This window comes from Hyposmocoma kahamanoa, unplaced genomic scaffold (assembly GCF_003589595.1).
Source record: "Hyposmocoma kahamanoa isolate Upper Pololo Valley unplaced genomic scaffold, ASM358959v1 64, whole genome shotgun sequence".
NCBI classification, from domain to species: domain Eukaryota; kingdom Metazoa; phylum Arthropoda; class Insecta; order Lepidoptera; family Cosmopterigidae; genus Hyposmocoma; species Hyposmocoma kahamanoa.
Window position 1 is genome coordinate 8,415,519 of NW_020653852.1, and position 24,575 is coordinate 8,440,093.

Consider the following 24,575-nt stretch of genomic DNA (forward strand, 5'->3'; position numbering starts at 1 on the left):
AACAATACCTTTATTGAAAAATTTGGGCAATTATTATTTTATATTTAGATATTATCTACAAGTTCCCATCGACTTATATTAATGTAGAGCATATTTCACAGAAGTTAAAACTATAAATAATCCAGATATACATTGCTACAAAGTCGGTAGCGCCCCTGACTAAATTACGTTACTGGTAGTCATAGCACAGGGAATTCCCTGGTTTGAGACCAGCTAATTGGTGTTGCTGTCTGGTACTTTAAGAGTCGTCTAACACTAAATCTATTATTACAGATAATACAAGAGGCACTTAAAGGTGGTACGGGACAACTGCCTGTGATATATTTTTTCGAAATGGTTAAAATGTCGCTCTGATTTGGCCTAAAATTGGGGGACCACGGTCTCTATTATATTTTAAAAAATGTAAAGTAAGTAAGTAAGTAGGTAAAGATGTAAGAATTTCACGAAAAAATGTCAGAAAATTAGATTATTGAAAAAAAACAATTTTAGGGTCGTATTCCAGAACTCTACTCAATACTCAAGTCAGGACTTGAGTATTGCAGTGAGTACTAAAAATCATACTCAAGTCCTTGCCATTAGGGTCGTATTTCCAGTGCTTGAAATCATAGTCAAGTCTGCTCAAATCCTGACTTGAGCATTGAGTAGAGTTGTGGAATACGACCCTAAGATTTGGCAAGGCTAATTAGACGCCTTAGCCTGTCCCGAAAGACGAAAAATTTTACTACTAGTTTGCTACTGTCCATCATACAAGCAGTTTTTTTTGTGATCCCGAATGCAAAGTCAAAAATTCTTCAACGGCGGGTGACGCACAGAACGTCAGCATGCCACTGAACCAGATCATGTACCACAGAATCTGATTAGGGCTGTAATACAGTGTAATATATAGTGTGTGATATGGAAAGGATTTTATTGAAGGCACAAAAGAAAGACTTTAAAAAAGTTGACAAGACAGTTTTCAAAATTGCAATTTCGAAATGTATTATCTCTGTTTCGAAATGTATTATCTCGTTCTGAACGACCTTCTGTAATTGCTGAGGATATTCTATGGCTGGCGTTTCGTAGTTTGATATTCATTCACATGGTAAATATTTTTTTAGAATATTTAATAAAGAATTTAAATTTTCAAAAAGTTTAGCAAGTTTTCTATTATTTTTTTAAAAAGTAGATATATATTTATTTTTTTAAGTAGTAGTAGTAAAATAAATTCGGCCCTACCGGTCGTTATTATTTTTTTAAATTCCAATTATGTTATTGACATCATCCACAGCTTGATTTCTCCGACTGCTGGGTATTGACTTACTTAGTTAATATTCAAAATAGAATCAAAATTCGTTTACACGGAGCGCCCTCGCAAGACAGTTTTCTCAATAAATAATAGTGACATATTGTATTGCATCAACGCGTGACCACGCGTAAATGGCGAGAGACAAAAATGTTGTGGCGCTAATGCCACACACCAAGGAGCGCCACCCATTCACCTATTGTTCACCACGATCAAGGTATTTGACAGACCCTTTAACAAATAGTTTTCTGAATAATATCTCCACTCCTCCACGAATTAGAATAAAATGGCAATACAATAGAGGCCGCCCTTTCATCAGTTACACATCTAATAGACGAGTATGTAAAATTGCATTATAAACATGCAAATGCTGCGGTGTTTCTAATGACAGACAGACGTCCGATCCGTAGATGTGTTTGTATCTAGGTAATTTCAAAACAGATTTCATAATATTGATGTGAAGAAAAGGCAAAATTAACTTTCTCGTGTTAGTCTTTGGGGTGAGATTTATTACGCTATTTTTGACACCTGGCTGTATCAACTTGTACCTATAGGAACATCGCTCTCATCAGCATAGTACATCTAAAAGTGTTCTTAAGAGTCGATACTATCTCAGCTTGAATTCGAATTTTTCCCATACTAATACAGTTCACTTTGCTTAGGTCGAACGGCAGATTATCTCGGAATTTATATTTTTACAAACGAAATTAAAGCCATTTTTTTATAATAACGCACACACTCAACATAGCCCCGCACTAGGGAAACCCTGTATCGCGGGTGCCATGGACACACACATAAATAACCACAAATTACACCCAAACTCATGAGAGAAATAAATGTAGGCCTTACTAATATTTCTCCCGGCCTGGGAATCGAACCTGGGACCTCTGCGTGGCAGCATGGTAACCGTTCGGCCACGGAGGCAGTTAAAATGCATATCGTATAGTATAGGTACGTGTTCAATTTAATTCAGTTGATAATTATAAAAAAATCATTGGTAAACTTGGGTTTTTTTTTCTATCCTGAAAATTTTTAAGCAAAATGGTAACGTAGTTGCGTAGGCTTTGAAGCGTGTGAGTTAGACTCGGAGAAATTTATTGCACAATATTTAAACATTTTGTTTTTGAAAAATGAATTAAACTCTACAGAAACTGTAAAATAAGCTCATACCCTCGAAGTGAAAAAAATCTTTGAAATATCCTTAATAACAAGATTGTTAGTTGCATTAGATAATGCAACTGATTTTTCCGTGAATGATCGTAGTAGCACATTCGCTGTAGAGCTCATTGTGAAAGAATTCGTCCAAGAAAGTACTGCCACCTCACCATTTCTGCCGCCAAGCAGTAATGTGAGCATTACTGTGTTCCGGTTTTGAAGCGTAAGTAAGGGTGCTGGTGAAATTACAAACGCGTGGGACTTGTCAGCTATGTCTCAGGATGACGGCGGGCGCAGTGGCGGTGCCCCTCAGATGTTTGTGATTTAAAGCTCTGAGTGGCACTGCAACTGTTATGGACATGCGTGTCGCTTACCATCAGGCGCACGACTTTTTCGTCCCGTCACTTGGTATTATAAAAAAAAATTTGCAAAACGTGCTGTTTATCGAGCGAAGTTTGGTCAATCGTGATTCGATCCCCATAGTTCGTTACCGGTATCTTCTGTTTTTATTATCAATTAAGAAAACAAATTGTATTCCTATATTTTCAGCGTGGTCGAAATACGTTAAAACATTTACTTTGGTCTCACTTAAGCTTAAAGCATAATTTAAAAAAAAAAGTAATAAACTAGAGGCAAATAGATAGACTTGTATGTTCTCCCATTGGAATTAACTTGCAATTTAAAACTATTCTTAAAGAGGGTAAGCTGACTAACAGCAAAATATAATAACAAGTATTGCCATGACATTAAATAAAGGATGTACTAAATATTCCTAATATAGAAAATACAGCGATAACTCCGAATAGACTTTTATAAGGAACAGTTTATTTTTCCAAGAATCATGTTATAACCGTTAACCAACATGTAGTTAATGAATTAATAAGAATGCAATATTAACCAATAGGGAAGGTGATTATAGAACAAATTGTTTCTAGTCGCATGCGGGTGCCCGCGCCGTTGCGAACAATCGACTCCTGCGCAATTCAACATTAGAATGAAGTGTTTCATTAACTTCATCGTAGGAAAACTTACTGTATATATTAATATATAAGATGTATACTTGAATGTACGAATGATTGGAGTTAGAATGGAATTAGATGTACGAAGAAAATAGTAAAAGTCAATAATTTGATATGAAAGTGTGAACAGTTATTAACTGTTCTATAAGAATGAGTTAATGTCTGCGTTTGATGTGGGTGAAAACTTCACTAAACTAAATATTGCATTGGATGAATAATGGAAATGAAACTACTTCTTCGGTCCTACATCGCGCATATTTGTTTTTCAACCAATCAACGTTTTGGACCTTATAAAAAAAACCTTTCGGGTTCTTTACAGATCCCAGGAACTATAAATGGTAAGAAACGGATTCAGGTCCGAAAAAAAATTTCATTTCCAATATGTAACAATCGCGAAAACCTAAGGACTCGATATGCATTGAAATAGTGTTTTCGGGCCCTTTACAGGTCCTAGGAGCTAGGATCTATGAATGTAGGTCCCAGGACCTAGGACCTGTAAATGGCAAGAAATGTATATGAGCGATTTAGATACGAAAAAATTGTTTCATTTCCAATGTTCAACAATCGCGATACTCGATATGCATTAGAATAGTGTATTCGGGACCTTTACAGGTCCTAAGACCTGAGAACGAAACGATTTCTTTCGATTTTGCGACGGAAGCAAATTTTAAAATAATTTTAAATTTTTTTGCGCATCGCTTTAATGTCAAAAACATTTTGTATTTTAAACTCAAACTAAATAAATAACATGTCTGTGGTTAATATCAGTTGTCAACCCACTTCAGAAACCAACAAATAAGTGCCATGGACGATAAAGTTTGGATATACGTCAATTAAACTCGTCAATCAAATAAACAATGTTAAATTGTTAACCCTTACCATTTGACATTTCTGCAAGATGGATGGATGAATCAAAATTGCAGGAGTTAGTATTTTTGTGCATTGCATGAGGGCAAACTTTCACAAGAATGTATACATTCAGCTGAAGCTGCCAAATGTATGATTAGTAGCTATCGATACCTCCAACGCAAACGGTACTAACTCATTTTCTAGGAAATTGTGATGTTTTACTCATTATAGATTATTTAATGATATTAAACATCAGTGGAATCAGAATATTACCTTACTTATTATCATATCAAATTATAACACTACAAGTCCCAGTAGTTTTGTAATTTCATTACAACAAGAATCTTTCGGATGATATCAAAGGGAAAGAAATTTATTCCTCTTTCAATAGAGTACAAATATCTAATGCAAAATAAGTTAAATATATCTTTTTGTATCGAGTCCTTAGGTTGTGTCGATTGTTACATATAGCATTAATATTTAGATATAACTGGTAGATGACTTTACCATAATTATGTCATCAGTCGCCACAGGAGCTGAGAAGCGCTCGAAACGTTGGTTTGTTTGAAATAACTAATATACACGATTAAGATCCGAAAAAACAGTTTCATTTCCTATGTGTATCTTAACCTCAAAAACAACAATGAAGACGAAAAATCTTTTATGCCGCATTTTTTGAAAATGCTGTTATTGATATTACAGTGTATTGATTTGATACGTTAGAGTAGGGTATGACAATAATTCATAGGTTGTTACAATACATATATTTACATAATCTGTATTTTATAATAGTAAATAAGAAAGCTTGTAGCTTTCACAAGCTTCTATATCAGTCAGCTGTGTTCATGGAACACGTGAAGAGTCCGGAACGGTTTATTCGTAATATTGTAAAATCAAATATTGGTTGGTATACACGCGATTTTAAATCCGAAAATAAAGTTTGATTTCCAACTATATGGGACAAGACATATGAGAGAACATACACAATGCTTATATTAATAAATATCAAATAATTACATTACAAAAACAAAAAAATAACACCCCTACACCCGTTTTGTCACTTTACCACGCCATCTGCTCGTCAGCTCTCTTTTTACCGCAAATTACGCCATAGTTACACCTTCCCAATCAAGTTTCAAATTCATACATCTTTATTTCTTTCTAAAATTACGCTTTCAATCATAAAATTTATTCATCAGGCAAATTTTAGTTAGAACTCGTTTTTTTTAGACATTTGTTCACATTTATTACTTACAATTATATTATTTAAAAATAATTGATTGGCAGAAACAACCTGCAAGTGCTAATTGCCATGACCCTATCAACCATCTTTATACGGGTCAAATCTTGGAAGTAGCGTGCAGGTTTTACACAGTTTACACTGTGTAGAGTACAAAATACCTTTACTTACTGGGCCCAAATTTTTTTTTATATCATACCAAGTGACGGAACGAACAAGTCGTGCACCTGATGGTAAGTAAGATACCTGTCTATAACAGTTGTAGTACCGCGCAGAGCTTTAAATTTTAAAGATCTGGGGCCTTACCATGAACTCTTATTACAGTTCAGTATAGGTTCGTAACGACAAAAAAGCGAGATGGTGATATACACTTCATGTAGCGCTGTCTCACAACGATTTATTTTAGGTTCTAAACTGATCGTAATAAGAGGTCATGGTAAGGCTCCTACGGGGCCATAATGATATAAGGGGCAATAAGTTCACAAGCCCCACGTGCCTGTAATTTCACCAGCATTCTCCAGCACCCTTACCCTTCAAAACCGGAACGCAGTAATGCTCATATTACCTACTGCTTAACGGCAGAAAGGTATGGTTTCACAAAGAGCTCTCCTGCTACCAAAATACGTACAATGGCAAGTTATTATATTTTTTTATCAAGATAATAAATTATTTCTTCGAGATTTGTGCACTAAGTCATATCAGGCTTAGAAAGCTTATAAAGTTTGCCCCTTCGAATCGCCGAATTTTTTATTTGATTAATTGATAGCGTGTTTGAATAAAGATATCAACATACTTAACAAAATAATAGTATTTTCAGTGACCTGTATTATCCCACCTTCACATACAAATCCGCTTTGTACCGAATTTTATATTTAGAAACCTATTTCAAAATGTAAAGGTACGGCACGATCTCCACCGCTTAACAGACGGCAATATTCAGGGAAACTCTCCTACATGCTACCTACCTCCTGGATTTAGATACCTTCTTATCTATTTGTAACGTAAAAACCAGAAGGCAAATGGAAGCGTCACCTCCGAATCGAGATAACAAATAACCCGCCTGATTTCAATATGCATTTAGACGCACACAGTCTGCGACGCGAATACAATTGCCCTCAGCCGCATTACCATCTGATATTTGGATTTATTAATAGAAGTATTGTCACGATTATAATAAGCTGGCTACATTTACACCGTATTGCAACAACGTGGTGGCCTTTACAGTTGCGAACAGATTCGGTTAAAAACAGGCAATGTCCTGTCAGATTTGCAATTTAGATAGCAGTAAATCGACGTTGAAGTGACAACAACTAGTACATAAAACTTGAGAGAAAAAGACGTGAATTAGATTTGGAAGTACAGAATTAATATATTTTTTTATAGTAATATATTTTCTTATAATCATTGGGGCACGTACCCGCGTAGAAACTCTTTATAAATTATTGCAATGATTAAATTAGACTTTAAACAACATTAAGTAAAAACAACTCGGTTTTGTCCCAAATTAGTCAATGGCTACACGATTTCTTGTCGCCTCTGTAACGTATTTACTATAAAGTTAAGCTATCTATTAAGCCCTTCCACCATTCTCGATCTTTTATTGTCTCTGGCTAGCTTGTCAGGTAGTTACGCGGTTAGTAACTCTAATCTGTATTTACAGTGACAATAGAAGAGCGCTTAAAATATTAGAAGATGGAAGCACACTGTACAGCGCACCACCTAGCAGGTACAAGAAGTACAAATAATTTACACTGTCGCTAGAGACTACTGTCACTATAAACTTGTGGTAGAGGCACAGATTATGGATATCATTTTTGCCCCCAAGGCATCACCATCGGCATCCTTCACGTAACTTTTTTTTAACCAAGTTAAAAAAAAGTTACGTGAAGGATGTTGGGGGTTGATGTTGCTCGCTTCCGTAGGTTTACCCTTGAGACCCTACAAGTGACCCCTGGGTGGTGCTAAAGAGCAATAACTACTGGTGGTAGGCTTCGGCCGTGGCTAGTCACCACCCTCCCGACGCAGTCGAGTCGCCAAATGGTTTTTACCGTGTTCCGACTCGTGTTCGGGAGTTGCCATTTGGAGGTCGGGTCTGAACAGTTGCATTGCGTCTGACGGCGAGTTGTAGCTGCTTGTACTGCCACACTGAGCACTCGGTTCTGGAGGCTAGCGGGATCCGAAGCACGGTGCACCGCTGGCCGACCGTGGGAAGTTGGGGGCCCAAGTAGCGGGAAAGCCACCCGTGAAAGGCTGCCCCGCCACCCAACGAAAAATCCCGGAATGCTCCACCTTGCCGGTTGGCGACCGGAAGGGAGGACCAGGTGGCCATCTCCGGGGGGGTTCGGGCGTCCCCGCGGTCTCCAAGCCGATTGTAACCTCGTGTGGCAGTATGAGTCTGCTGCTTGGTTGAACACGACGCAGTGCCTCGTTCAACTGCCTTCCTCCTGCCTATTCACTTCTCCAAAACAGAATGAAAAACTTTAAAAATGGAAAAAAGTATACACAGCGGTTGCACGTCCTCCCACTAAAAGTGCACCTCACTAACATCCGAGGTCTGCACTCAAATCTCGATTCGGTCCACTACCACCTTGAAACCGACAAACCGCAGCTGCTGTTCCTCACAGAGACGCAGATCAGATGTCCGACTGACGCAGCGTACCTCAGCTACCCCGGGTATACTCTGGAGCACAGGTTCGTACCTCGTGCCGGAGTCTGTGTGTACGTTCGCGATGACATCTGTGTCAAGCGTCTCAAGAACCTTGAGGCACCGAGTTTTTCAATTTTATGGCTTCTGGTTGACACAGGAGTTACACAAATAGTGTACTGCTGTGTTTACCGATCGCACAGTGGAGATCAGGAGACGACCAAGCTGTTCCAATATCTAAGTGAGACGTCTGATGAGATTCAGCATAGGTACCCAGCGGCGCAACTAGTCATTCTGGGGGACTTTAATGCACACCATCAAGAATGGTTGTTCCCATACCAGAAGACCGATCACGCTGGGAGAGAGACGCGTAAACTTGCGTTAACGCTAAGCTTATCCCAGCTTGTCAGTGGCGCCACTAGGATACCAGATGTTGAATCCCATACGGCTAATTGCTTGGACCTTCTGCTGACAACTGATCCGGACCGATACTCTGTGGTTGTGGAGGCCCCACTGGGTACTTCCGACCATTGTCTGGTGAAAACTGTATCCGTATACTCCCCACCCGATCAGGGCCCTAGTGGTATGAGACGGGTGTGGCGATACAAGTTAGCAGATTGGGACGAAATGCGCCATTTCTTTGCGTCATATCCCTGGCAGGCGTGCTTTACTTCAGGAGACTCGTCGAGCTGTGCTGATGCTGTAGTCGAGGTCTTGCGTTTGGGTATGGAGTATTACATTCCATACTCTGATGTACCCAATGGACCCCAAGCTCGTCCATGGTTTAACGCTAATTGTAGTTGTGCTGAAGCACGTAAACAGTCCGCGTACCAAGCTTGGGCAGATGCTCGACTACGCAAAACTCCGAGTACTCAGAACATGAAGAAAGCTTTTAATAAGGCCGCCAAGAAGTGCAAAAGCATGTTACGTAGGGCCAAGTTCGACCATGTGCGCCGCATAGGAGCCAAGCTTGCCTCTTATCCAGCAGGCAGCAAATCCTTTTGGTCCCTGGCCAAAGCGGTCGAATCGAACTTTTGTCGCCCATCTTTGCCACCTCTGCTGAGGCCGGATGGTTCGCTGGCTCATACTGCGGAAGAGAAGGCGAATCTCTTTGCCTCACTCTTTGCCGAAAATTCGCGTCTAGATGCCGCAGGGACCCTACCACCTACTTTACCTCAGGCTGGCTGCACTATGGCGCCAGTTCGCATACGCCAAAAAGAGGTACTTAGAACTCTGCGAAATCTAGACGTGAATAAAGCTAGCGGGCCAGATGGAATTCCAGCAATAGTCCTGCGTAACTGTGCACCTGAGTTGTCTCCTGTTCTCACACGCCTGTACCGCCTCTCACTTGAGACTGGTGTAGTTCCCAGGTCGTGGAAGCTTGCAAACGTGCAACCTGTACCAAAAAAGGGAAGCAGAGCTGACCCTGTCAACTATAGACCTATCTCAGTCACTTCCATACTCTGCAAGACTATGGAACGTGTACTCAACAACCGTCTCCTATCGTACCTTGAAGACAACGATCTCCTCAGTGATCGCCAGTACGGATTCCGACGAGGGCGATCTACTGGGGATCTTCTTGTGTATGCCTGTCACATATGGAGCGAGGCTATAGAAAAGCAAGGCGAAGCACTTGCAGTGTCTTTGGACATTTCTAAAGCCTTTGACAGGGTCTGGCACGCAAGCCTTTTAAGCAAGCTTCCCTCTTATGGGCTTCCCACTGACCTTTGCAATTGGATCTCGGATTTCTTGAGCGAACGTTCGATTCGAGTGGTCTTAGAAGGCTACTCTTCCGAACATATGGCGATAGATGCCGGAGTTCCTCAGGGTTCCGTACTGTCTGCAACTCTCTTTCTGCTGCATATCAATGATATGTTAATTCCAGGTACCTTTGCGTATGCTGATGACAGCACAGTTGTAGATAGGTACTTGACCAATGCAAGGGTCAGTGGAGAGGAAATCCAGTCTTGTCGAGAGTCCATGGTTAGCCGTTTAGATTTGACACTCCAGGCAGTCTCCGATTGGGGCAATGCCAATCTTGTCAAATTTAACGCTACCAAAACGCAGGCGTGTCTATTCTCCACAAAACGGAGTCCCTTTGAGCTGACTCCGACTTTTCGTGATATATCCATACCGATAGCCGATTGTCTCCAGCTACTTGGAATGGACCTGTCGTCCAATTTGAACTTCGGCAGATACATTGAATCCACGGCCAAAAATGCAGCAAGGAAGCTTGGGATCCTTTCCAGGGTGAGGCGGTACTTTACACCGGGACAGTTGCTCCAGCTGTACCAAGCACAAGTCCGATCGTGCATGGAGTACTGCTGCCACCTTTGGGATGGCTCTGCGACATATCAACTGGCCACTTTGGATTCAATTGACAACCGTGCCAAGAGACTTATAGGTGACTCGGAATTAGTGGAGGCGAAGCTGCAGAGCCTTGAACACCGCCGTAAAGTTGCCTGCTTATCGGTATTTTACAGGATATATCACGGAGAGTGTGCGATGGAATTACATGATTTAATTCCGCCTTCCCCTTTCCATCACCGGGGGACTAGGCGTAGGCTTGGGTTCCACCCCTATGTTGTGGATATTCCAAAGATTCGCACGAAGCGTTACGCTTCCACATTTATATGGCGAACGGCTATGGAGTGGAATTCCCTGCCTGCAGACTTGTTCCCTGAACGTTATAACTTGGACCTTTTCAAGGCGAGAGTGAATAGGCATTATTTAGGTGTGCATGCTCCATCGTCGACCTCATCGTCACTTTCCATCAGGTGAGATGGAGGTCAAATGCGCACCTATATTTTATAAAAAAAAAAAAAAAAAGTGATGGGACGATCAAGTCGTGCTCCAGGTGGTGAGCGCCACGCCTGTCCATAACAGTTGCAGTGCAACTCAGAGCTTTCAATTGGTCTGAGAGGTACTGTCACTGTGCCGGTCACTCTGAGACATAAATTAACAAGTTCCATGTGCCTGTAATTTCACCAGCACCCTTACCATTCAAAACCGGAACGCAGTAATCCTCACTTTACAGCTTGGCGGCATAAGGAGGTAAGGTGGCAGTACGGAGGATTCCCTGGACGAAGTGTTTCAAAGGAAAATTTACTGCTAGTTAATACCTATTATACATGACAACTCTGACATAAAATATTAGAAATGAAGCAAGAAAAGAAAAATTCTAATTGCAAATATGGAGACCGACTAGTCAAGAGATACTTCCAAATATACATTATTACATCACGATGTGACATTCGAACTGTAACCCACGCAACGTTTCCTTTATAAATATTGAATGTCAATACAATTTCCGATTATATATTATTGAATAAGAGAGTAAGATCAAAGATAAATGATCGATTCTTGTAAAGATCGGTGACAACCTTTTGTCGAGTCAGCCTTCATATTTGTATGCAAATTTTATTCCGAATAATCAAATGAATCGATGTAAAAGATTGATTCTAGTGCGAGGTTAAAAGTGCTTCGTAAAAGGATGAAGAAAATGTTAACATGTGACTTATGTCAAAACTGAATGATTTTTCTGGTTTCTTATAAACTTAGTAAACAGCCGAATTTCGAATTCAGAAATTTTATTTCAAAAATATGATTCATTTAGTCGAAACGAAACTTAATCGAATGAATTATAAAAAAATTGTGCACATTGGACAACACAGGAATATTATTCTATATACTAAGTCAAATTGATTGGATACAATTAAACTACATATTTTGTAGATAATAATAGCAGTAGAGCACCTCGTGAAAGAATTCGTCTAGGCAAGTACTACCACCTTACCTATTTCTGCCGCCAAGTAGCATTATTATTTTGAGCTTTGTTGCGTTTCGGATTAGAAGGGTAATGATGCTATTGAAATTACAGGCCCATGGGACTTTCAACTCACGTCTCAGGGTGGCGGACGAACTCAAATTTTTATAATTTAAAGCTCTATGTGGCACTGCTACTGTTACGAACAGGCGTGTCGCTTACCACCAGGCGCACGACTTGTTCGTCCCGTCACTTGGTATCATAAAAAAAATGTGAAACGAATTTCCTAATACTGAAAATTACAAAGTTAAGTGCAGCTCCTCATCTCATAGGCATCATATTTCGTCTAATTCAGGTGCTAGATTTTATATTATAACAAGAATATGGCCTATGATAACCCCATTGGGTGCGTTTCGTTCTATAACAAAAAAGCCCTCATTCACGGGGGTATGACGTCACCGGTAGAACCCTACCATAGCACGCGACCAGGTAAGGTAATGGTAACAACACACCTGCCGTCAGTTTTCGACACACGCATACTTATAGGTGCGATTGAATGAGGTTTGAAAAAATATATCATTTTGTTAAAATTTGCGTTGTAAGGGACTATTGTCGGTTTATGGACATAGATTTAAGTGAACTTTTGTTAAGATATTTTAATATGTATTTTGAAAATATCTTTGAATAACAGTTTTCGAAATAAGAATAAGCAAAAGACGTGATACATTTCTTATGAAATGGTAACATTAAAATAAAATTATATGATGCGTATCGAACATGCTTAATAGAACACTAATTTCATAGGTATAAATATAATGACAATTTGAATAAACTACGAATTCAAAATAAGAAGTTGAATACATCAACAACTTTTCACATCATGATCAAAATTAACCTGAGCTCAGAAAAGTGCTGTCAACGTAAAAAAATAAATCAAAAAATAATTATACAGTGAAACCGCCAATTATTTCCATAATGAAATGTCGCCTTGTCGACAGGAAAAGGAAGCTGGCTGCGATCCGAGTGTTGCTAACTTTAGCCGTGATTGTGATCTGACTGACAGCTAGGCTTGATTAATTAATTTGTGCTTGCCTTCTATTCACCGACGATTCCATGTAGGGTTGCCATTTCTTTACTTGTCACAAATATTTAAATTACCTATCTTAAATTTCAATTAATGTACGTTTACATTTTGTACGGACGTACTGATATATTTATATAATTTTTACAATGTCTTTTTTAAGCAATAACTAGATAATACATTATTCGCGTTGCTTAAAAAAAACATTACTTTAAATTTAATATGTAACAACTGCGCTCTAACAGTTATCTGATCCTTAGATTTGGGGTTATTATTCTACTCAAATTATAGTACTTATTATCTTGAGAATCCTTAGTGCTCGTTAATGCTAATAATATCGTATGTCAACCCTAATTCAGTGGATAATAAATCGTGCCATCCCGTGAGATGTCACTGACGCAACGGTATAAATGATTGACTAACGCAAATATTATCATCCCGAAATAAACCCCTAATGATCTCTTATAACAGGTAGAATAGAGACGTTCCGTCCTAATGAAACCAGCAGATTTGAATATCAAAGCACCATCAAAGAGATGGAATTGCACGACGTTTTGGCAAAGTCTCTGAATCTGCACAAAATAAATACTTTCAACAGCAGGCAGATATATAGAAAGTAACGTATAATTGTTTAAAATTTTTAGAGATGCAAGGAGACAACTCTTTGACTACACTTAACTAACTATTAGTATTACCAAATATGTACTTACATGACTTAGTAAATACTCTGTGTATTGTCTACTTTGTGGACTGAAAAGTGTTAATAAACCTCTTACAATCTACGAAAAAAAGTTAAAAGTCAAAAGATGAGTGTTGTTATTCTCATAAAACCACACAAAAATAAAAAATATTTAAATCATAAATAAATAAATATACGTAAACCACACGATAATAAAATTGTCATCCCTCGTTCAGGGTAGGTCAAGTTAAAGGGAAATGCCCAAGTCAAAGAACAAACTTTAACACAAAAAGGAACAAGAATTTATCCGCAAGATAAATAATTATTCATATTTCCTAGACAGACCGCACACACATGGTAAAAGGGTCCACATTATAAACTGAAAAGGGCGGATTTGTTATTAATAATCATATCGGCGCCATTTTGTCAAATGCCGCCGCCGAACGCTGGCAACACGTGTGCGACATTTCTTTTTTCCAAATTCGAAATTCAAAATGTTTTGCAGACATTGTCCTAATTCATTTTGAACCATATTGAATGTGATTAAAAAGTATATTTTGCTAAAATGTGTTGTACTTTGTGGTAGTTATGTGATATTTTATTTCCTGCTATAAACGTTTGGGATCGGTTTTTGCGGCAGTTCCTCCAATTTTTGTTTTTACATCATTCTGGTTATTTTAACTTGGTCAGGAACTATCAAACTTAAACTTTTTTTAAATTTGCCTTATTATATAGGTACTACACTGTACATAGGTATATGACATAAATTTATATTTTGTGTGTAAGCACCACATAATTAGTAATATGAAAGTAAACATCTCTTCTATATCATAACAAATAAGTCGTTCTAACAAGATTAGATTTTCGTAGTAGTTCTTAACGGCATATTAAGTTCCTAGTTTGTATTTAATCACGTAATCGTTATTAAATTTTATAATACCTAAGTAGTAATCTAACAAGTGCTTAATCTAACTAAACAAAGGCAGTACTCACCTAGTTAGTTTACATAACAAAATGAAAGATAACAAGCTAACAAGATTCCAATGAGACTAAAAAATAAACACAATTTTTAAAATAACTTCCCAATTGGTTCATTAATGAAGATAAAATACTTGAAATTAAGTCTATCTTCAACTTGAGTAGGCAGACCCTCTTAAAAAACTACTGTAGGTAGTTCTATTTACCGCCTCTATCACTTGTTAAGTGTAAAAGATCCATGAATTATATAAAAAAGCATTGAGATCTAATTGTTTCTCAAATACGATATAGTGTCGTACAATTTCTGACCTTATTCTAAGGGATGACGGTCTCAATACACGCCCGCATAGCGGAATATGGCCTACACCCTCTCTTTCGAGGAAATTCGTACGTAACAGTGGAACGTTTAACGTTTGACTCGACCATTCACACATATAGTTTAAAAATTGTTGCTCATATTTCTCTTCATACTTTTGCCTGTATTCTTTTATTATAATATTTGAAAATTAAATCCGGTAGACGACGCAGCGTCTGGCATGTAGTTTTGTTTAAAACTAGTAAGGGCGCTCGCTAACGTTCAACCCTATCTTACAATACTTCTCGTACAATAATTTAAGATACCATGCTATTGATTCTAAGAGTTCATCGAGGGAACTACTGCCTCTTTACCTATTTCTGCCGCCAATTAGTAATGTGAGCATTACTGCGTTCCGGTTTTAAAGGGTGCTGGTGAAATTACAGGCACATGGGGCTTGTCAACTTATGTCTCAGGGTGATCCTCAGATCTTTGTGAATTAAAACACTGAATGGCACTGTAACTGTGACGGACAGCGATTCCAATACCATTACTGTATGATAACGATATTGAAAAAATCAGAGACCGACCTAAAATAAGGCACTAATTTATACTTTATAGAAAGAAAGTTTCACTTCAACTAAACAAAAATGACGAGTAAAGCAAGTTTTTCGTATTTAAAAAACGAACTTTCCTTAAGTTTCAGCAAAAAATTAAATAAAACTTTGAGTTTACTTAGTAATAATACGAAAAATTTACTAAATCGTCGTCTCAGATTTAAGCTATGAATGTACTTACCGTCAGACCTTTCTATCTTTATAAATAAACAGAATAAAATACTTACATAATATCATGGTGTTTTATTTTTTTAACAAATAATTCAATTATTTTGCAAATCCTAATATATTGCAATGCGTTGAAATACTGCAATTCGCCGCCGGCCGGCCGGCCCAACAACATGGTCATATTGTTTTGTCTATAAACAATGCACTTTTTCAAAGTAGGTAGGTAGATTTTTTTTGTTTAAAACCCTATGAATTGAACGACGAAACCGTGTCCTTATTTACTGCAGCAGGTTATTTTCTTTAAAATAAGCATGGTGAAAAAATTGTATTTGCAATAATACGAGTAAGCGTACCTACAGTTTTATACAATTGATATACCATTGAAGTACTGGTTATATGCACCACTTTAGGTACCTAAGTACCAATGTTTTAACGCAATTGAAACGTTTTTAACTCTAATTTAGTAACAATGTAGTTATTGCGTCAAGTCAGTGGTACTTATTATTTATATGTCGTTAATCGTCGAACATAAACTGTTCACGTTTCGAAATTTGATAAGTACGAGTAACGAAAAATAAAGGCAAACACTCACCACGGGACTGTCGTCGCCCAAGTCCGAGTCACGGTCGGCGTCGGCCATGGCGTACGCCGGCACCGGCTCACGATTCTTCACCCGAATCTTGGCGGTTTTCTCACAACGACCGTTCTACAATACGCCTCAAACGGGCTCAGTTCACAAGGCAACACACGCGCGAAACATACGAACGAAACTTGAGAAAAAAGAACACGCGGGTCGTTCGACAGGACGTTGGGAATCAGAGTTCGCGCGGACACGAGTACCACCGATCGTGGGTTCTAGAGGTATGGCAGCGTTGCGCTAGCGGCCCCCTCTCCGTGTAAGCCCCGCCTTAAGGCGTCGCGCGTCACAACGAATCAAACGAGCCGATATCAAAGTGATATTTGTGCCCCCGCCCGCCGCTCTTATTGTTTTTATTCGTGTATTACTGGGGGAATTAAGCTGATTGCCATTCTGGATAATTAATAGCAATGAAACAGACCTCTTAATCCGCTTTTTTCTGGATAATGACAACGTTTATCCTTTTGATGGTCTGAATAAGACTGGTTTGATAATGTGTGAGAATATCTAAAACTAATTATATTCATCAATGTTGATGGAAAAAAATATTTATAATAAAGCTATCTTAAAAAACAGAAACTGGAAATTAATTTCTATTCTTTCCATGAATTGACAGAAAAATTTTCAAATTAAGAAGTTTTAATCGTTGATGTCTTTAATATGGAAATCATGCAATTAAATTTTGGGTTAGAGCTTTAATACGGAAAACATACAATTAAATTTTGACCCTTAGAGCTTTAATCTGGAAGACACGCAATTAACTTTTGGCATTAGAGCTTTAATATATATAGAATTCACGCAATTAATTTTGGCATTAGAGCCTGAATATGGAAATCACACAATAATATTTTGGCATTAGTTTGAATATGGATATCACGCAATAAAATTTTGGCATTAGGTACACAGTTTTAATATGGAAGACACGCGTTTAAATTCTGACCGCTAGAGTTTTAATATAGAAAATATGTCAAAGGAGCTGGATGACAGTCGCAATCCTGAACAACTGTAAAAAAAAGCTCTATTATCATACCTGTTTATAAAGTTTTTGAATAAACACGAGTACCTATTCAAAATAAGTCTTTTTTTATGGCACCAAGTGACGAGACGAATAAATTGTGCGCTTGGTGGTAAGGGACACCCCTTTCCACGGCAGTTGCTGTGCCATTCAGGTCAGGGCTTTAAATCACAAATACCTGCGGGGCGCTGTCACTACGCTCGACATCCTGAGACATAAGTTGACAAGTACCTTGTGCCTGTAATTCCACCAGCGTCTTTGTCCTTCAAAACCTGAACCCATTGAGCATTACTGCTTGACGGTAGAAATAGGTAAGATGGCAGCAGGTACTTCCCTCGACGAACTCTTTCACAAGGAGCTATACTGCTACTGAATAAACTTGAGGATCTGGAATAAGTCTATACCAACACTGTAATTTTTTTAGTGTAGAAACTAATTTCTACACTAAAAAAATTACAGTGTTCTAAAGAAATTAGTTTCTACACAAAAAAAATTACAGTGTTGGTATAGACTTATTCCAGATCCTCAAGTTTATTCAGTAGCAGTAAAGCAAAATAAAACTGGTACAATATAACCGACTCTTCCTTAAGGAAGAGTCGGTTATATAGTACCAGTTTTGCTTTACACTCGGGTATTTCGTTTGTAAAGCAACTTACACAGATGAACGAATACGTACAATGAAGTTCAATATCTTGGCCACTACAGTCAGAGAAACTAGTGTATTACTTTTTTTATAACATGGCAAATTTCTGCAAAATATAGGTATATATTTTTGCAGAAATTTGCCATCGGTACGATTTACCCAACTAGTTGTTTAAAACGTACCACAGGAATTAAAATCGTACCAGTAGAAAAAAATAAACAAACTTTTTAACAAAATATTTTTTTTGACATCATTAAAAAATTAAACGCAAAGTTATATTATAAAAGATGAAATAAAACTTATACTTGCCACTTCAATTTAAGAAAAAAAAGACCAATAGGTATATGGAAACAGCTAACACAAATGTCTAGATTAAAAGTGCATGTCTCGTGCAGCCACCTTTGACAACGAGTACATTGAATCCAGTCGACTTTTGGACCCTTTTTATCACTAACAACGATTGCATTTTGCACAAATATTCTCAAATCACTATTTGCTTCTTATTTTCTTTGTTTGCTCTTTGGTAACTCTTGGGTCTAACATTTTTTCTTATTTTAGTTTTATTTTAGTTTTCTTCGGCTTTCTTGCCTTTACTTCTAGTTGGTTTTTGTAAAGACTGGATGTTTTTCTACAGCTCTCTGTATAGTGTTTTGTTGACAGGTCTGCTAAATCGTACCGGTATAATTTAAAAACGGGTTAACTGCGGGTGGTACAATTTAATGAACTAGATCATTTTTTGAAAAAAGAATAAAGAAACATAACCTTAAAACTGGACAATTCGCAAAATTCTTCAATAAACTAGTTTCATTTTGTGGTTAAAGTATGTACACATCGTTATTTTTGCTTATCTTTCGTCACGCGTTACGTCCTCACAAATTAATATGAAAATTGAGATCGAACTCTACATTAAAATATTTTTTTCGCTTGTACACACAGTTCTTGATAGATGCCGACTCGAAATGGCGGGCTATTGGGGGAATTACAGGGAGCATGATTTGGTGCTACCGGTGTAAAAGAAACTAGCCATTTAGTAGGCTATCTAGAAGTGGTACGATTTAGAAAGCGGCACGATATTGATGACTCGCCTCTATTAGGACGTGTCGATTTTCTTATAGAAAAAAACACATGACGTCTACACTGTACAGAGCACGTTGCCCTTAGTATTTACGGTTTACATTTAATTCCATGCAATTTATAGGCTACAGTTAAAATACCCAGTGAATTTTCAAAAAAAAAAATCAAGAATGAATTCTATTGCGGTGCAAGTGGTGGAAACGAAAAAGATTTCTCAGGAGCATGTCAGGAGTGTTGCGGTTCATAGTCTTTGCCTACCAAAGTGAAACTTACAACATTTTTTTTTTCAAAAGTCATTTAATTATTCTTAAAAATTATAAAATTAAAACAAACATTTCACGAGATAATAATCGATAATTGATTCACTTTGAGCGAGTAAACTGTACGCTACTAAATAATAATAGTTTAAAAAAACTTTAATTTGATCAAATATGTCGATTTACCTCTAGAGTACAACACACTGTTTACATATTCAATTTGATGAATAGGTACGTACTATACAATGCCACAGAATTATTTATCGGTAGTTTTATCTTATTCTTTTTTCATGGCTTTGAAACTTGTAGATTAAAAACTCACCATTGCGGTATATGCTTCTTGCTTCAACTTAATGATTAATCTTCCATTGACGGTATAAACATATGTACTTATGGACATATTTAAAGGAACACCATTAAAAAAAGTTTGCGTTATAATAAGAACGTTCATGTGAACCACTGGTCACCAGAACGTTTGATTGAAATCTATTGAAGTCATTCTTTTTGCTAATTTTCTATGTAACGTACTGAACAGCAGTGTTCCGTGGTATACTAAATCGATGCCTTACTTTCTCAGTCACGTGTCTTAAAGAGTGATTATTAAAGTTTCTGTTTATTTTAAATTGCGTATCAAGAGTGTTAATTTGGATGCATTTCTTTAAAAATAGGTAAGACCCAGTGTGTAAATATGAAGAAAATGTGATATTAAATCAGCCAGCAAATTTGTATATACAATGCATATTTTGCATTCCAGGTACTTTGTGCTTTAAGATACGAGTTTGAGAAAGTAAGGCGACAAAATGTCACTTCTTTTTGTAATCTTATGACCAGTCGAGGCACAATATAATGTTCCATACTGGCCACAAATACCAGAACGTTTAATTTAAAAAAAAAGAAAAACTTCTATCGTCTTTTCATTTCGATCAAACGTTCTTATTCGAGTGACCAGTGGTTCAAATAAATATTGTCATCATAAATGAATATTTTTATAAGAAAAAATCTATGTTTTGCAAACGTACCTACCAGTCTGTAAATCTTCTTGCTGTGTTAACAGCGGGCCGTAACCGCAAATCTATTCTACAAATTCAAATTACGTTTGACGTAACATTTTTCCAGGCAGTGCTTAACTTCACGGGGGATTAGCAAGTTCTTTTCTTTATTTCGCATAAAATGACGTCACCATATTATTATACAGTACTCCTATCATAATTATATAACAATATTCAACTTAAAGACTCAAGTCTTGATCTTGTCACTATAACCTCCTAAGATCCACAACAAAGTAGAGTGGGAAAAGCGCTAAACGCTCAATTACTTTAGAATGTACTAAATATAATTACACGCTTCAGGCCCAAGCAAGTATGTTTTTGTTTTGTATTAAAACGCGTACTTTTCTAGATACCCTATGGTCATAATTTGAATGCCTGATACATAAGTTGACAAGTCCCGTGTGCCTGTAATATCACCAGCACCCTTACCCTTCAAAACCGGAATACAGTAATGCTGACAATACTGCTTGGCGGCAGAATAGGTAAGGTGGCAGTACTTCCCTGGACAAGCTCTTTCGGAGCTCTACTGCTACTAAAAATATATAGATATAGGTATCTATTACAACTTCTTGGCTGTACATAGCATAATATACCTATACGTGGTATAATTCTATACGAACACAGAACTAGTTACACACATACGATAAACTGGAAGGATTTATGTAATATTTACACTAGATTTGCTGCTTTGTCATACGATTTAACACTATTACATGACTTTTAGACGATTCCGTTATAAAATTCACTTTGCGAATGTTTCCTGAATTATTACAGCTTTATCATGTTATTAGGTACATCAATGTCATTTGCTGTTAATTACCCAAATTGAAAATAAATAAATATTTATTTTATATAACTGTTAAAATATAAATGCTAAAATAAATAATAAAATATTTAGTAGCAGTAGAGCTCCTTGTGAAAGAGTTCATACAGAGTAGTACTGCCACCTTAGCTATTTCTTTCGCCACTTACCTATTTTTGGCGCCAACTACGTCAGCGTAACTGTGCTCCGGTTTTGAAGGGTAAGGGTGCTGGAGAAATTACAGGCACATGTGACTTGTCTCTGTGCTGCGCAAACTGAAGCGCCTTCCTGTTGCCGCATCTGTTATCGCTTACCTACCTGCCGAATTTTACGCCAAATCCTTCTATTCGAGAAATGGATTATGGATATCTTGGAAAAAGTCATTTGTTTATTTACAAAGAAAGAAAGAGCGAACTATGTTACAAGGTTATCTACTGAAATAGGGGCCAAATTAAATGGAGCCAAAATGCTGGCAAGGTTTTGCTTTTGCATGGATATAATACCGTGTTTAGTAGCAGTAGAACTCCTTATCTATTTCTTTCGCCACTTACGTATTTCTGCCGCCAAACAGTACTGTGAGCATTACTGTGTTCCGGTTTTGAAGGGTAAGGATGCTGGTGAAATTACAGGCACATGGAACTTGTCAACCTATGTCTCAGAATGACGGGCGCAGTGGCAATGCCCCTCAGAACTGTGCGATTTAAAACTATGGGTGGCACTGCAACTATTATGGACAGGCGTGTAGCGTACCATCAGGCGCACGACTTGTTCGTCCCGTCACTAGATCGTCATCATCAAACTTAAGAGTTATTATATTGTCGGTGGAGCATCTTCCAATCATCTGTCATATAAGCCAGTTCCTTGACGTCTTTGTATGACACGACACCGGTCTTTTCTTTTATTTGGTCTATGTAACTGCGCCTAGGACAACCTCTTCCCGTCTTCTCCTCGATCTTTCTCTCCAAAATGGTCTTCAAGAAGTTTTCGTGTTGTATCAAATGTCCTATCATTTTCCCGCGTCTATACTTCATAGTATTCAGGATCGTTTTTTTCTCGTTTACCGCAAAATACATATATTTACCGTCACTAGGTATTATATAAAAAAACGTATTGTACGTTGAGCGAGGTTGCTGTAAGCTCTTGAATGCCAATCGGCTTATACATTTGTATCTATAAATTTCGAGAAGATGTAAAGACAGAAAATTAATGAATTAATCATATTAATTAAACAAAATAACGTAAGACTAAGCTCGAAATGGGTAATGGCAGTTAAACGGAGTGATAGGTCTCGACAGCAACAATTAATACAGCCGATCAATCGCTTGTCGAACTCCGCACTACGGCAATTTCTGCTAGGGTACAATTCACAAGAAAATTGTCAACGGGTTTTATTTATCAGACTAAGATTAGGGTAAAGTACCCAATATAGAGACAAGGCTTCAATGCTGTTTTCTATATTTTTTCTCTTGCAAGTTTTTTTATACCTAGGACTAGAGGAACAAGTTGTGCACCTGGAATGTGGAAAGCGACACGCCAGACCGTAACAATTGCAGCAGTGCCACTCAGAGTTTTAAATCGCAAAGATATGAAGGGCACTCCCACTGCGCCTGTCACCCTGAGACATAAGTTGACAAGTTCCACCTGCCTGTGATTTCACCAGCACCAGGACATTACTGCTTGACGGCAGAAATAGGAAATAGGTAAGGTAAGCTCCTTGTGAAAGAGGTAGTCCAGGGAAGTACGACCACTTGACCTATTTATGTGAACATTATTGCGTTCCAATTTTGAAGGTTAAGAGGTTAGTGAAATTACAGGCACATGGGACTTGTCAATTTACGTCTCAGGGTGACGGGTGCAGTGGTAGTAACTCTCAGAACTTTGCAAATGGAATCTCTAAACGGCACGACGACGAGCGACAACTTATTCGTCCCGTTCCTTGGTAATATGAAATATATTATTCTTCTATTCTATTCTTGGTATCATACAAAAAAATCTGAAATATTTTTTTTTATGTAATAAATGTCATCAACAAAAATTAAATAAGGTGAATGCTAAAATAGCTCCAAAATCACCTTTGCTCGCTCTGTACAAAGACAGCCAACGGCATCACATTGCCATTTCAAACGCTCTTCTCTATCAAAATATATCAATGACACTCTGACGACTTTGTTTACTTACAATTTTTTAATCTTCAATCAAAAGTCTATCAAGGTAAATAAATTCACTTTTTTAAACATCAAATTTAAACGCTCTGTAAATGGTTTAAGATCCAATTTTCAACTAAGGACCAGGATGACCTGGATATCTAATATCTACAAAATACCCCTGCTAGTTGAGCTAGGTAGTGTAGGTAGCGACAAGCGTATACTGAGACTTGTAATGATATTAACGAAAGCTCGGAATTACATAAGTAGTGGTACCTAATCGTGTGGTTACAGAAAAATTTGTGGTTATATTTGAAGTTTTTATTCGAACGGCCCATGCAAAACAACTCTACTGATATTCAAGACAGGCACAGGAAACTTAGAATGTTAAGTCCCTCGACTGGTAATGCATCCCTCACGAGCCGGTTGCCATTTTCTATCAGCTGATTCTTCTGACTGTTGGGCGGTTGGAATACATTAAAAAACACAAAATCTTACCGCTACCTCTCCCCCACTACACCAGCCCTTCAGTAATCGCTCCGGGCTGATTGATGAACCGCCCCCTCCCCGCGTTTAGAGCGAGTGATCCACGGCTCAGATCTATTACCCACTACATTACCGCCTGCTTGCTTAGCGCTTTTTTATTTTTTTATTACCAGCCATTCTGCTAATACAAACCCTTGTAATCCTTAGGTTTCTTACTATATACACATAATAAACTTAATATGCAGATATCGAAAACTGTTCTACCTTCGTACCCTGCGAATGAATTAGTCGAAAGAAGTATTACCACCTTACTTATTTCGGCCCGCCAAGTGGTAATATGAACATTACTGCGTTCTAAATTTAAAGGGCAAGGGTGCTGGTGAAATGTCAGTTAGATCTTTGCTCTCGATTTTTATAACTTAGAATAATAAAATAGCGAATGTTTATTTTTTGCATTTTTAGTAGGTTCGACTTTTTTTGTATAATATCCATTGACGAGACGAACAATCCTCCAATGCTTCATGCGCCTGCACGCCTGTCCACAACAGTTGCAGTGCCGTTCAGAGCCTTAAATCGCAAAGTTGTGAGGGGCGCGGCCACTACACCCATCACCTTGAAAAACAATTGACAAGTCCCATGTACCTGTAATTTCACCAGCACCCTTATCCTTCAAAACCGAAACGCAGTAATGGTGA

General features: G+C 37.8%; 1 protein-coding gene across 4 annotated transcripts in view; it reads right to left on the bottom strand.

Annotated features, from left to right (window-relative positions):
* Positions 1-16,622, bottom strand: part of LOC113230756 (protein dead ringer) — a 234,463-nt gene extending 217,841 nt beyond the window's left edge. For all 4 annotated transcript variants that reach the window (XM_026464837.1, XM_026464838.1, XM_026464836.1 and 1 more), the window contains exon 1: positions 16,366-16,622. In XM_026464837.1, the coding sequence (XP_026320622.1) occupies positions 16,366-16,413 (48 nt within the window). In that variant the 5' untranslated portion in view covers positions 16,414-16,622. The remainder of the gene's footprint in view (positions 1-16,365) is intronic.
* Between the last annotated feature and the right edge of the window lie 7,953 nt (positions 16,623-24,575).